This window comes from Grampus griseus (assembly GCF_964374135.1).
Source record: "Grampus griseus genome assembly, chromosome: 4".
Taxonomy (NCBI): domain Eukaryota; kingdom Metazoa; phylum Chordata; class Mammalia; order Artiodactyla; family Delphinidae; genus Grampus; species Grampus griseus.
Genome location: NC_138997.1, coordinates 78377664 through 78389394, shown reverse-complemented (window position 1 = coordinate 78389394; position 11731 = coordinate 78377664). Strand labels below are relative to the sequence as shown.

The following is an 11731-nucleotide window of genomic DNA, read 5'->3' as shown; positions in this document are numbered from 1 at the left end:
ACAACACAGTTAATGCTTGGTGAATATTGTTCTCGTCTCCTTCTCCCTGGGGCCTAACTGACTCCTATTTGCATGTCTGCACATCTGCTTTTACCCAGACAAATCCTGAACGTTTAAGTCTTAGTACTGTATATTACAGACAGGAATCCGAGGTTCAGACGTTACTAGGGCAAGTTAACTGATTCTGTGGGTACTTGCCTTCACGGTAATGGCTACACAACGCTGTTGTGATGTACTGTGTTCCAGGTCCCGAGGGCACTGAGGACAAATTAGCCTAGGCTTGGGATTATCCACAAAGGCTCTGGAGAGGGAGAGGCTCAGAAGGCCACTGTCCTTCCTTCCCACCTTACCTCCCATTTCCAACACCATGGCCCAGGATCTGAGCCCAGAAAAAAGAAAAAGGCAGAGCCCTCAACGGCTGTCACTTCTGCCAAGGCTTTCCTGGCGGTTAAGAAGCAAACAATTAACTTGTAGATATCCAAGCAAGGTGCAAACGCAGTACCGCGTTAAGACAAAGCGAACACGCCAAACTTTCTGCGCAGCCACGCCCTACCAAGCTCTTCCGGGGCAAGATCTCGCGATGCGCGCTCTGCGTATACGTCATTTCCGCTGCCTCCGCGGCCAGGTCATTAAATAATGTTACCATTTCCGAGTTCGCTAAGGCCGCCTGCGGCGGCGCAGGCGTTGGTGTTCGGTAGTGTCCGGTCTATGGAGTCAGTTGGTTTCGGCGGCGGAGCGGAGGTAGCAAGCGGTGTTCGAGTGGGGGCCTTTGCCCCGCCAGGATGTTACCGGGCTTGGCCGCCGCCGCCGCGGCCCACAGATGTAGCTGGTCTTCCCTGTGCCGGCTTCGTTTGCGCTGCAGGGCGGCAGCCTGCGGCTCCAGCGACCTCCAGGGTGAGTATCCTGCGCCGGCCTCTGACTCCGCGGAAGCCGGACTGGAAGACAAGGCCGGTCTCGGCGCCGGGCGCCTCGCCTCGGAAGTATGCCGCCTTGCCCTTTCCCAACCCCAGAACCTTCTTGTCGGACCTCCGCCTTTGCAGTTCAGCCTGCTCAGCCGGCGGCGGCCCCTACAGGCCTCCCTGATCCTGGTCTCGCCCACGGTCCCCGCGGGCATTTGGGGGCAATTCTCGGGCCGGGTCGCATCCATGAAACGGACCACTTCGTTTCAGATAAAACATTACGTGAGCATGGCAGTGCCCGGCGGTGACCGCCCGCCTCCCCCCGCAGCCAGTGCGAAATTGCTGACTCCACAAAGTTCCAGGGTCTTTTGAGCTCACCGCCTTACCTTTTTTGAGCACTTTGACCAAGTAGATTTCCTTACCCTGTTCCTTTTCTCGTACTCCCAACCTGTGTTATTAAATTTTCTAAGGAGGAATTGGGGGGTTGCTACGCAACATTTACGAGACATCCTTTAAGATGGGGGTATGACCATCCTACAGTTGTTGAATGAGACCAGTTCGGTTGAACAATCTTTTTGGTGAAAAAGTGTCCACTGGAGCTGAACTCAGAAAAAAGTGGTTGTCGGGAGGTTTTATCCCTCTTTTTCAGATGTCGTTTCTGACTCAAATTTAAATTGACAATTTACAAAAGAATCTTGAACTTGCAAGTTTTAATTAGGCTTACCTCCGTTTTTGCAGTCATTGGCATGCCATAGGTTGCTTGACACTTGGGAACTGTTAGGAACAATGAGGGAAGAGACAGAACCAAATCCACCCCTAATCTAATCCCCCAGGGTCTTGGGGATGAATAGAGTGTTTACGGAAACATTTACCCAAAATTTATGTTTGAAAAAACTTGTAGCATGTTTGTGACCTTGCAGTAGAAATTGGAAGTCGTAGTCATTCAAGTTTATAAGTAACATAAGCTAAAATAATGCCTATTCTGTGCAATTATTTTAGAATATGGTCCTTTTATTTGCAATTAATATAAAAACTGGCTTTTAAGATTTCGGAAGGGTTAATTTTAACAGCACTATTTTGGGTGCTTTTTGGTAGTGATAAAAACGTGTAACTGTGGATTTTTCCTATAATGGAAATGTACCTGATTCTCTTGTGAACAAAATGATTCATCTGGTTGTACTGTACTCCAAAATCCCCAGTTAAACTTTCTGGCCTAGTTGCTTTTATTGACCAAGCAATTTCGGCATTTTACACTTAAATTACGTGGAGTGACTGTTGAATTTAGTCTAAACTGCCCTTTAAGGGTGGGTAAAAAGAAGTTGAAATAGTGTAATTTGTAATCCATTATTGTCTGTCGCTGTCAAGTCGAAAATTATGTGCTCTTTGTCTCATCCCTCTGTGAACTACAGATAATAATCACCTGTCTCACCAGTCGGAATGACTGCAAAGTTGTTTGCAGTGTTTATTACCAAAAAATTAAAATGTGTTTTCATGCTTAAAAACAGTAGATGTAAAAAGTAACCTTGTTTGTATTGTTTGTATTTATTACAGTAACCTTGTTTGTATTTATTATTTGTATTTATTTGGCTGTGCTGGGTATTAGTTGCGTGCTGCAGGGTCTTCATTGCTGCCTCCGGGATCTTTAGTTGTGGCATGCGGGATCTAGTTCCCTGACCGGGGGTCGAATCTGGTTCCCCTGCATCCGGAGCACGGAGTCTTAACCACTGGACCACCAGGGAAGTCCCTGCAATGGTCTCTTAAGAAAAGAGACTGGGGCTCCCCTGATGGCGCAGTGGTTGAGAGTCCGCCTGCCGATGCAGGGGACACAGGTTCGTGTCCCGGTCCGGGAAGATCCCACATGCCGCGGAGTGGCTAGGCCCGTGAGCCATGGCCGCTGAGCCTGCGCATCCGGAGCCTGTGCTCCGCAGCGGGAGAGGCCCGCGTACCGCAGAAAAAAAAAAAAAAAGACGACGACTTAGGTGCAGGTTTGTCTCTGGTCCTGAAATTAGCCTGAAGCAAAACATTTCAAACCGTTAAGAAATCTTTTTGTTTGTTTTTAGTTATTATTATTGCAGAAGCAACATACACAGTAGACAGAATTGTCAGTTTGCGTGGGAGAAAAAGAGTTTTTTGTGTTGTTCTATTTGTATTGTTTTTGTATTGTTTGTATTGTTGTAGTATGAAAAGGCTAAATTTCCTCCAAAAGCCAGAGTAAGTGGTAGGTGACAAACAAGATTGGAGAGAGGACAAAGGGTGATCAGTAGCAATGTTATTAGGAGTTGCAGAGGCAGTAACAGTAAAATAAAAGCAGAGAAAAGTGATTGTTTCGACTAGACTGATAAGATACCAGTAGCTCTGCAGTCTCGATGAACAGCCTTGTATATGCAGCAATGAGAAGTTCCTTGTCCAGGCCCATAGAGTAGTGAGCACCAAACTAAAGACTAATCTAACCATAACATAGCTTATTTTAGAAGTCACCTTGAAGAAAGGGTATGAATGGTGGTTACTTTTTTTTACTGTCTTTCTGCCTTCTAGAATTAATTAACAAATTCAGTAATTTATTCAACAAATGGTTGAGTTTCTACTGCTGTGTGTTAGGTATTCTGTTTTATTGAATCAAATGTGGTCTTGTGTATTTTTTAGAATATAAAATGTTAAAGGTAGAAACATTATGCAATTTCTGTGTAATTTTCAATCTTGTGTTCATGGCAAATGTGTACTTTTAAAGCTGATACCTAGCGGCTTCCCTGGTGGCGCAGTGGTTGGGAGTCCGCCTGCTGATGCGGGGGACACGGGTTCGTGCCCCCGTCTGGGAGGATCTCGCATGCCGCGGAGCGGCTGGGCCCGTGGGTCTTGGCCGCTGAGCCTGCGCCTGGAGCCTGTGCTCCGCGGCGGGAGAGGCCACAGCAGTGAGAGGCCCACATGCCGCAAAAAAAAAAAAAAAAAATTAAAGCTGATACCTAAAATTCTTCTAAAGTTAAAAAGTAATTACTTTTTGAAACGGTGAGCAAGGAAGCTATCAAGATTACTAAGATAGTGTCAAAGGACACAGGAGTTGGGAATTCCCTGGTGGTCCAGTGGTTAGGACTCTGTGCTTTCACTGTTGAAGTTAAGGGTTCGATCCCTGGTCAGGGAACTAAGATCCCACAAGCCGCGGGGAGAGGCCAAAAACAAAAAGGACACAGGAGTCAATTTGAAGAGACCCCTACTGGCCCAAAACGGGATGGACAGTTTGGACATAAATCAGGATAATGACTAAAATGGATTGATATACATCAAATAATGTTTAAATCTATGGAATCATAGTGATACATAGACATGCAAATTATTGTGTCACTATTGCAGGATGGTAGGTAGTGAACTCATTATTCTGAGAACTGGTAAATAAAGGGAAAAAATTAAGCATACAGCCTGACTTTCTTACATGAACTATACTGCTGGATAACCAAATACATGAAGGGAATTTTCTCTTTGTAGAAGTATTCTGACTAAAAAATGAAGGATAAAACTATAATATCACCATTTTGTAACCACCTGAGGAATAAATGATTCTAGGCATTGAACAACAGCAGGCACTATCACAAATAGAGATAACCAAATATTATGTGGCTCCTGATTAAAGAACACATCACCACTTATCAAGTAGTGTTGTCCTAATAAAAAGGAACCTGAATTTGGATAAAGCCTTTATATCCATCGATTTATAGAACACATAGAAGTACAGGTTAAACAACACCATGGGAATTAAATCAGTAAAATTCAGACTGGAAAACAGGACAAAAATTTAGTACAAACAGCTGGTTTCTTCAATATAAAAATTGCTCTAAAACACATATCCTGTAGAAAAGAGACTTAAAAGACATCTCATTCAATTGTAGTATGTGGACCAAATTAAGATCTGTTCACATACACAAAAATTAGGACTTGTAACAGTGGAAATTGGAAATTGAGGATATTTGATGATATTAAGGATTTTTTTTTTTACTTGCAATGGTGGTATGGCTATGTTTTAAAAAGTTCTTATCTCTTTGAATGCATACTGAAATATTTATGAATGAAATTATTTTATGTCTGAGATTTACATCAAATTAATAATGTAGGTGGGGAGATGCAGGTGCAGGCAGAGGTGAAACAAGGTTGGCCATGAGTTGATAATTGTTGAAGTAATGAGTATGTGTACGTTTATTGTACTGTTTTTTTCTACCTTTGCATATAATTGAAATTTCTGTAATAACGTTTTAAAAATTAAGGAGAACCTTGAAAAAGATCTAGGATCAAGTCACAAAAACATTGTCCTCTTCTGAGGAAGGATTTTTAGACTGTAGTAATCCCTCTTTAAACACCTTAGCACAGTCTCTATAGAAGTGTTTCATCAGTGGGTAAAAAAAATGTTGGTGTCATAGTGTTTTTGTTAGGTAATAATCACAAAAGATATTTTGAATAGGGCTGACAAGTCGGAACACCAGTGGCTGTGGTAAAGAAGATGCTTTCCTGGAGGGTGGGTTTCTTAGGAGAATTTGCTTTAACCCTTTCTTCACTAATTTTGCTGGTAGGTTACATATTTTTATTTATTTATTTATTTTTTGTGGTACACAGGCCTCTCACTGTTGTGGCCTCTCCCGTTGCGGAGCACAGGTTCCAGACGCGCAGGCTCAGCGGCCATGGCTCACGGGCCCAGCGACTCCGCGGCATGTGGGATCTTTCCAGACCGGGGCACGAACCCGTGTCCCCTGCATCTGCAGGCGGACTCTCAACCACTGCGCCACCAGGGGAGCTACATATTTTAACGTGCAAGAAGATACATTGTTATATTCACTTTACTCAGCCTTTAATAAGTAGAGGCAAATGATCAAAAAAACATGCTGGGGGACTTCCCTGGTGGCACAGTGGTTAAGAATCTGCCTGCCAATCAGGGGACACGGGTTTGATCCCTGGTTCTGGAAGATCCCACATGCCGTGGAGCAAGTAAGCCTGTGCACCGCAACTACTGAGCCTGCACTCTAGAGCCTGCGAGCCATAGCTGCTGAGCCCATGTGCCACAACTACTGAAGCCCACGTGCCTAGAGCTCGTGCTCCTCAACAAGAGAAGCCACTGCAATGAAAAGCCCGCGCACTGCAACAAAGACTGGCCCCCGCTCGCCGCAACTAGAGAAAGCCTGCACGCAGCAAGGAAGACCCAACACAGCCAAAAATAAATAAATTTATTAAAAACAACAAAAACAAAAAAAACATACTTGGCCTTCAACAAATATTTGCCAAATAAATGAAAGAGTAAGTTGGCATCAGAAAGTTTTTGAAGAAAACAAGTTCTAAGCCTGAAATTTGAGTGAATACTTATGCTGCCTTATGTCCTCATGCTTTTCAGATTATCTTCAGTGTTCACAATAATTGTTGTTCCTGATGAATTCTCTGAGCCATTAAAAAATTTATTTTTCTTGATTTTGGCAGGCAATCTACACATGCACATACATGAATTAACATTTTGGGAAGATCATTATTAAGCAGTTAGAAAAGTTTCAACTTTTTTTTTTTATGTTGTGGGTTTTTTTTGTTGTTGTTTGTTTTTTTTATAAATTTATCCGTTTATTTATTTTTGGCTGTGTTGGGTCTTTGTTGCGGTGTGTGGGCTTCTCATTGCAGTGGCTTCTCTCGTTGCGGAGCACGGGCTCTAGGCGCATGGGCTTCAGTAGTTGCAGCACATGGGCCCAGTAGTTGTGGCTCACGGGCTTAGTTGCTCCGTGGCATGTGGGATCTTCCCGGACCAGGGCTCGAACCCATGTCCCCTGCATTGGCAGGTGGATTCCCAACCACTGCGCCACCAGGGAAGCCCCAGAAAAGTTTCAACTCTTAAGTGCTTAACCCTCCACTCTTGGAGAAACTTGACTGTTTCTAATGATATAATTTCATTATTTCACCTAAAACTTTAGAAAATATATAAATTATACCTAAACAAGATTTTCGAGTTTTAAGTACTCAGCGTAAAAAAATAAAAGCAAGAGGGTCACATGAGAGTAGAGACAGATAGATTTACTTTTCTACCACTTTGATGCAAATGTGGAATATATTTTCCTTCTGTATTTCAGCCCTCTAAAGCTCACAGTCAACCCAGATGCAACAGCTAAAGTGCTTTATAATTAGTCTCCTATTCTTCCCTCAATTAGAATTCCCAAATACCGAGAAATCTCACCAAATGTTGATCTAATTATCTGATTTAAAAACATCAGTGACAGTATGAATGACTGATTAATATAATTCACATATTGATTGTGAAATGAAAGATGACTCAGTCTCCGTCTAGCAGAAGGAAGATGCAGGGTAGTTTTGAGTAGGACACCCTCCTGACCTTCCCCTTCTCAGAGTTCTTATTCTGAAAAGTACATTATGCTATTTTTTTAATCATGCAACCAGCATACAAAATAAAGAATATCTTTTAAATGCCAGAGACCTTTCAGAACAGCTGAATAATACAAATATTTTGATTTTATATAATTTTAAAAGTTACCATATAAATAAATTTGCAAATTAGGGGAAAAATATTTTCTTTTCCTTTACAAAATATAGACCCTGTATACCTAGGGCTCAATGAAACACCTCCATGGAAAGGGTGGCTTAGCATTGTGCATTTGGATATTTAACAGGATGAAAGTTTTACTGTTATTCTGTAAAATTATTCTCTTATCATAGGTATGTTTTATTGGGTATAAAAGTCCTTATTTGAAATTTGTTTGAAATTAAAATTTTTTTCTTTTAGAATGGCAGAATTTAGTGACATTTGGGAGCTTTTCAAATATTGTTCCCTGTTGCACACTGAATCAAGTAAAGTCGTATTCCACAAATGTTCAGAAAGAAGGACAGGGATCACAAACTCACAAAATGGAAAAAGTACCATCATTTGATGAAGCAGGTATGTATAAATCTTTTAAAATAGTTTTCTTCTGTATACTGGGATAGTTTGCATAAGATTATTTGTTCCTTGAATGTTTGACAGAACTTACATGTAAAACCATCTGGACTAGTGTTTTCTTGGTGAGGAGTCATTAAACTGCTAACTTAATTTCTTTTAATTTTTCTATTTCTTTTTGACTCAATTTTGGTAAGTTCTGTTTTTTTCTAGCAATTTATCCACTTCAACTAAACTTTTAATTTATTGGCATGAAGTTTATGGTACTCTCTGTATACTTGTAGCAGCATATGTAGTTACACCCTTTTTTCCATTCCTAGTGGTGTTTGTCTTATTTTCTTGATTAATTTTGCCAAAACTTTGTCTATTTTATTATTTTTCCAAGTAATTTTTTTTACTTTGAATCTATATCATATGTTTGTCTCTTATTTCATTAATTTCCACTCTTACCTTAAATATATTCTCCTTTCTGCTTCCTTTGTATTTACTCTGTTATTCATTTTTAAACTATCATATCAGTTAGCTATTTTGCTCATTAATTTTGAACCTTTCTTCTTAAAGTAGGAATTTAAGCCATAGTTTTATTGGGTATAAAAATCCTTATTATTAGTTTGTTTGAAATTAAAAAACTTTTTTTCTTTTAGAATGGCAGAATTTAGTGACATTTGGAAGCTTTTCAAATACTGTTCCCTGTTGCACACTGAATCAAGTAAAGTTGTACTTGAAAGTTGTACTTTCTTTTAGTTTTACCTAAAATTTTGCATTATGTGTTTTGAAGCTATGTTGTTAGATGCATACACATGTAGAATTGTTACATAACACTGATGAATTAGACCTTTTATTGTTATGTAACAACTCTTTTTTTTTTTTTTAGTGACATCTTCACCAGATTTCATTGGTATTTGCCAATGAAATGGCAAATGGTGTAATTTTTCCTGTCCTTTGGCTTTAACCTTTTTTTGTCCTAATTTGATAATCTTTGTCTTTTAACTGAAAATTTAGTCTGTTTACATTTACTGTAATAATCGATATGTTTGGACGTATTTCTGCACATTGTATCATGTGCTTCCCTGTGCGTTTTTTTTTTTTTAATTCCTTTTTTGCCTTCTAAAAAAAACTTTTTTTTCTCATTCCATTATCCCCTCTCCCTCATACACAGAAACAACACACACTTACTTGGGAGTTATATACTTTATGTCTGTACTAAAGTCTAAAGGTAATTGAAAAGTTTACTTTCCTTCTGAAAAATACAAAGAACTTAGAATGTTTTAACTCTGGTCACCCCCTCCAAACTCACATGTGATTTGTTTGCTAGTATTTTGTGTCTATTCTGCTCTCTTTTCCTTCTGTAAAATAAACATTGCTATTTGTTCGAATTTATCTAAAATCTTTGTTAACCATCTTTTCTTATTTCTCTGCTCTTTCTGTCTGATGTAGAATACATCCTATAGAAATTCCTTTAGGTGAGGATCTTTCATGGTAAAGGCACATTTTAATATCTTATTCCACTGTCTTTTCGCTTTCACTGTTGCTGTTGAGAAGTCAGATATTTTACCTTTGTTTCCATGTCTTTTCTGTTTGTCTGCTTTTTAAATTTGATTAACTGTATTTTGAAAGTCTTTTTCTTTGGTGTAAACTGCAGTTTTACTATGAAGTGACTGGGTGTGTATTTCTTTGCATTTACCCTTCCTGAGATTTGTTGGGCTTCCTGGATCTGAGAATTGGCATTTTTCTATCAATACAATTCTGGAATTCTATGATTCTCTGTCACTGTCCCTTGAAGTATGTATTACCCCCTCTCATTTCTCTTTTATCTCCTTTTGGAACTCTAGTTAGAAATATTTTGGATCTTCTTGCTTTATTTTCCATGTCTCTAAACCTCTCTGACATACTTTGTATTTCTTCATGTTTCTGGCCTAGATCCTGGGTTATTTCCTTAGGCCTACCTAGTTCACTAATTCCCTCTTTAGTTGCCTCTAATCTGCTGGTTGGTACATCTGTTGGGTTTTTAATTTTAATGATTATATTTTTCATTTCTAGAAATTACTTCTGTTTTTCATCTTGCTTGGTTGGTCTCTTGCTCCTGGCTTATGTTTTCAGACTTCTTTATTATTAGGCGTATTAAACATAGCTATTTTATAATCTGGGACTGAAAATTCTGCTCTCTGAAATCTTTTGGTTCTCACTGTATTATCTTTTTCCTCCGTTTCTTGCTCTCATTCATGATGCCCTATCTGTTTTTAAACTGAGAAGTGTTCATTTTCCATGTAGTTTTATATCTTGGAACTATTTGATGTCTCTTATTGAGGATGTGTTCCTGCATAGAGAGTTTGCATTTGCCTCTGTTAGCTGCTGGGGACACAACTTGGGACCACATTAAATTAAAGTCACCTGGGGCTTCCCTGGTGGCGCAGTGGATGAGAGTCTGCCTGCCGATGCAGGGGACACGGGTTCGTGCCCCGGTCCGGGAGGATCCCACATGCCGCGGAGTGGCTGGGCCCGTGAGCCATGGCCGCTGAGCCTGCGCGTCCGGAGCCTGTGCTCCGCAACAGGAGAGGCCACAACAGTGAGAGGCCCGCGTACCGCAAAAAAAAAAAAAAAAAAAAAAAATTAAAGTCAGCTTAAGATTTTTGGACCACGTTGGTAGCATGAATCCAGACTATAAACTTGTGTGAGCTGCCTTATCCTTAGGATTTTCAGGGGAGTTTTTCTCTTCTCCACTATGTGACACCAGAGTAGGTGCAGGCTTGCTTCCTTGCTATCCCCTTCTCTGTGTGTTTTTTCTAGGTCACAGTAATGCCAGGTGTCTAGCTTTTTTTCTGGGTATCTCCTGTTAGACTCTCCATCTTTAGCAGAACCTAGTTTTATTCTTTGTTCTCCCATGCCACTTGCAGCTGTGGAAGTAGAATCTCAAAGAATGTAAGCTTCAACAGAAATCATCAGGGAAAAAACTGGCTTTGGTCTGCTCTCTTATTCTACAGAGGTCCTGCTTTCCCTTCATTTTTGCCCTCGTCACATCATTTTGCTAGCTTAGCAATGCATTTGAAGAGTTTTTTTTTTCCTAGTCTGCTGTGCAGCATTAAAAAGAAGTCCTTGGGGCTTCCCTGGTGGCGCAGTGGTTGAGAGTCCGCCTGCTGATGCAGGGGACACAGGTTCGTGCCCCGGTCTGGGAAGATCCCACATGCTGCAGAGCGGCTGGGCCCGTGAGCCATGGCCGCTGAGCCTGCGTGTCCGGAGCCTGTGCTCCGCAACAGGAGAGGCCGCAACAGTGAGAGGCCTGCGTACCGCAAAAAAAAAAAAAAAAAAAAGAAGTCCTTTATTTATTCATTTATTCATTAATTTATTCAAGGAGTATTTATTGAGCACTTTTTATATGGCAGCAAATGAGAATGACTCTCTGAGTTTATATTCTCTTTATTACTAAAATAGAAAATTAAGCAAAAAAAGTATAGTAAGTACTGTGATAGAAGAAATACTGTGTGCTGGAGGGGCACCTAACTGAGTCTTGAGTGGTTGAGGAAGGTTTCCATAGGAAATGATATCTAATTAGTGACCTGAAAGTAGGCATTGGTGTGATGAATGGTGGAGAAAAAAGGTAACACTGCAAGTAACTTAGTGTGTCTAGACTAGTGAGTAGAGGATCTCGTGGTGGGGTTGGTAGTTTTGAAAGTACTAGGGGTGAAACTCAGGAGGTAAACAGTAGTCAGATTAGGGTTTTGTTTAGGAGTTTGGGCTGTTTTTTAGGCAGTGGGAATCTATTGGAGTATATTAAGTAGAGGAAGTACTTAATCAGATTTAAGATTTTAGAAAGATAACTAGATGCAGACTGGAAAACAGATTGCAAAGGAGGGAGACTGAAAACAGTAATACAAATGAGGCTGTAGTCTAGGTTAATGTCAATGATTTTTTTTAAGGGAGTAGGTGAACGCAA

At 40.5% G+C, this 11731-nt stretch overlaps 1 protein-coding gene across 2 annotated transcripts in view; it reads left to right on the top strand.

The window, feature by feature from the left end:
• The first annotated feature begins 663 nt into the window (after positions 1–663).
• The window catches only part of SLC30A9 (solute carrier family 30 member 9), a 68111-nt gene continuing 57043 nt past the window's right edge, over positions 664–11731 (top strand). For both annotated transcript variants that reach the window (XM_082653657.1, XM_082653656.1), the window contains exons 1-2: positions 664–894; positions 7651–7803. In XM_082653657.1, coding sequence (XP_082509783.1) covers positions 783–894; positions 7651–7803 — 265 coding nt within the window. In that variant the 5' untranslated portion in view covers positions 664–782. The remainder of the gene's footprint in view (positions 895–7650; positions 7804–11731) is intronic.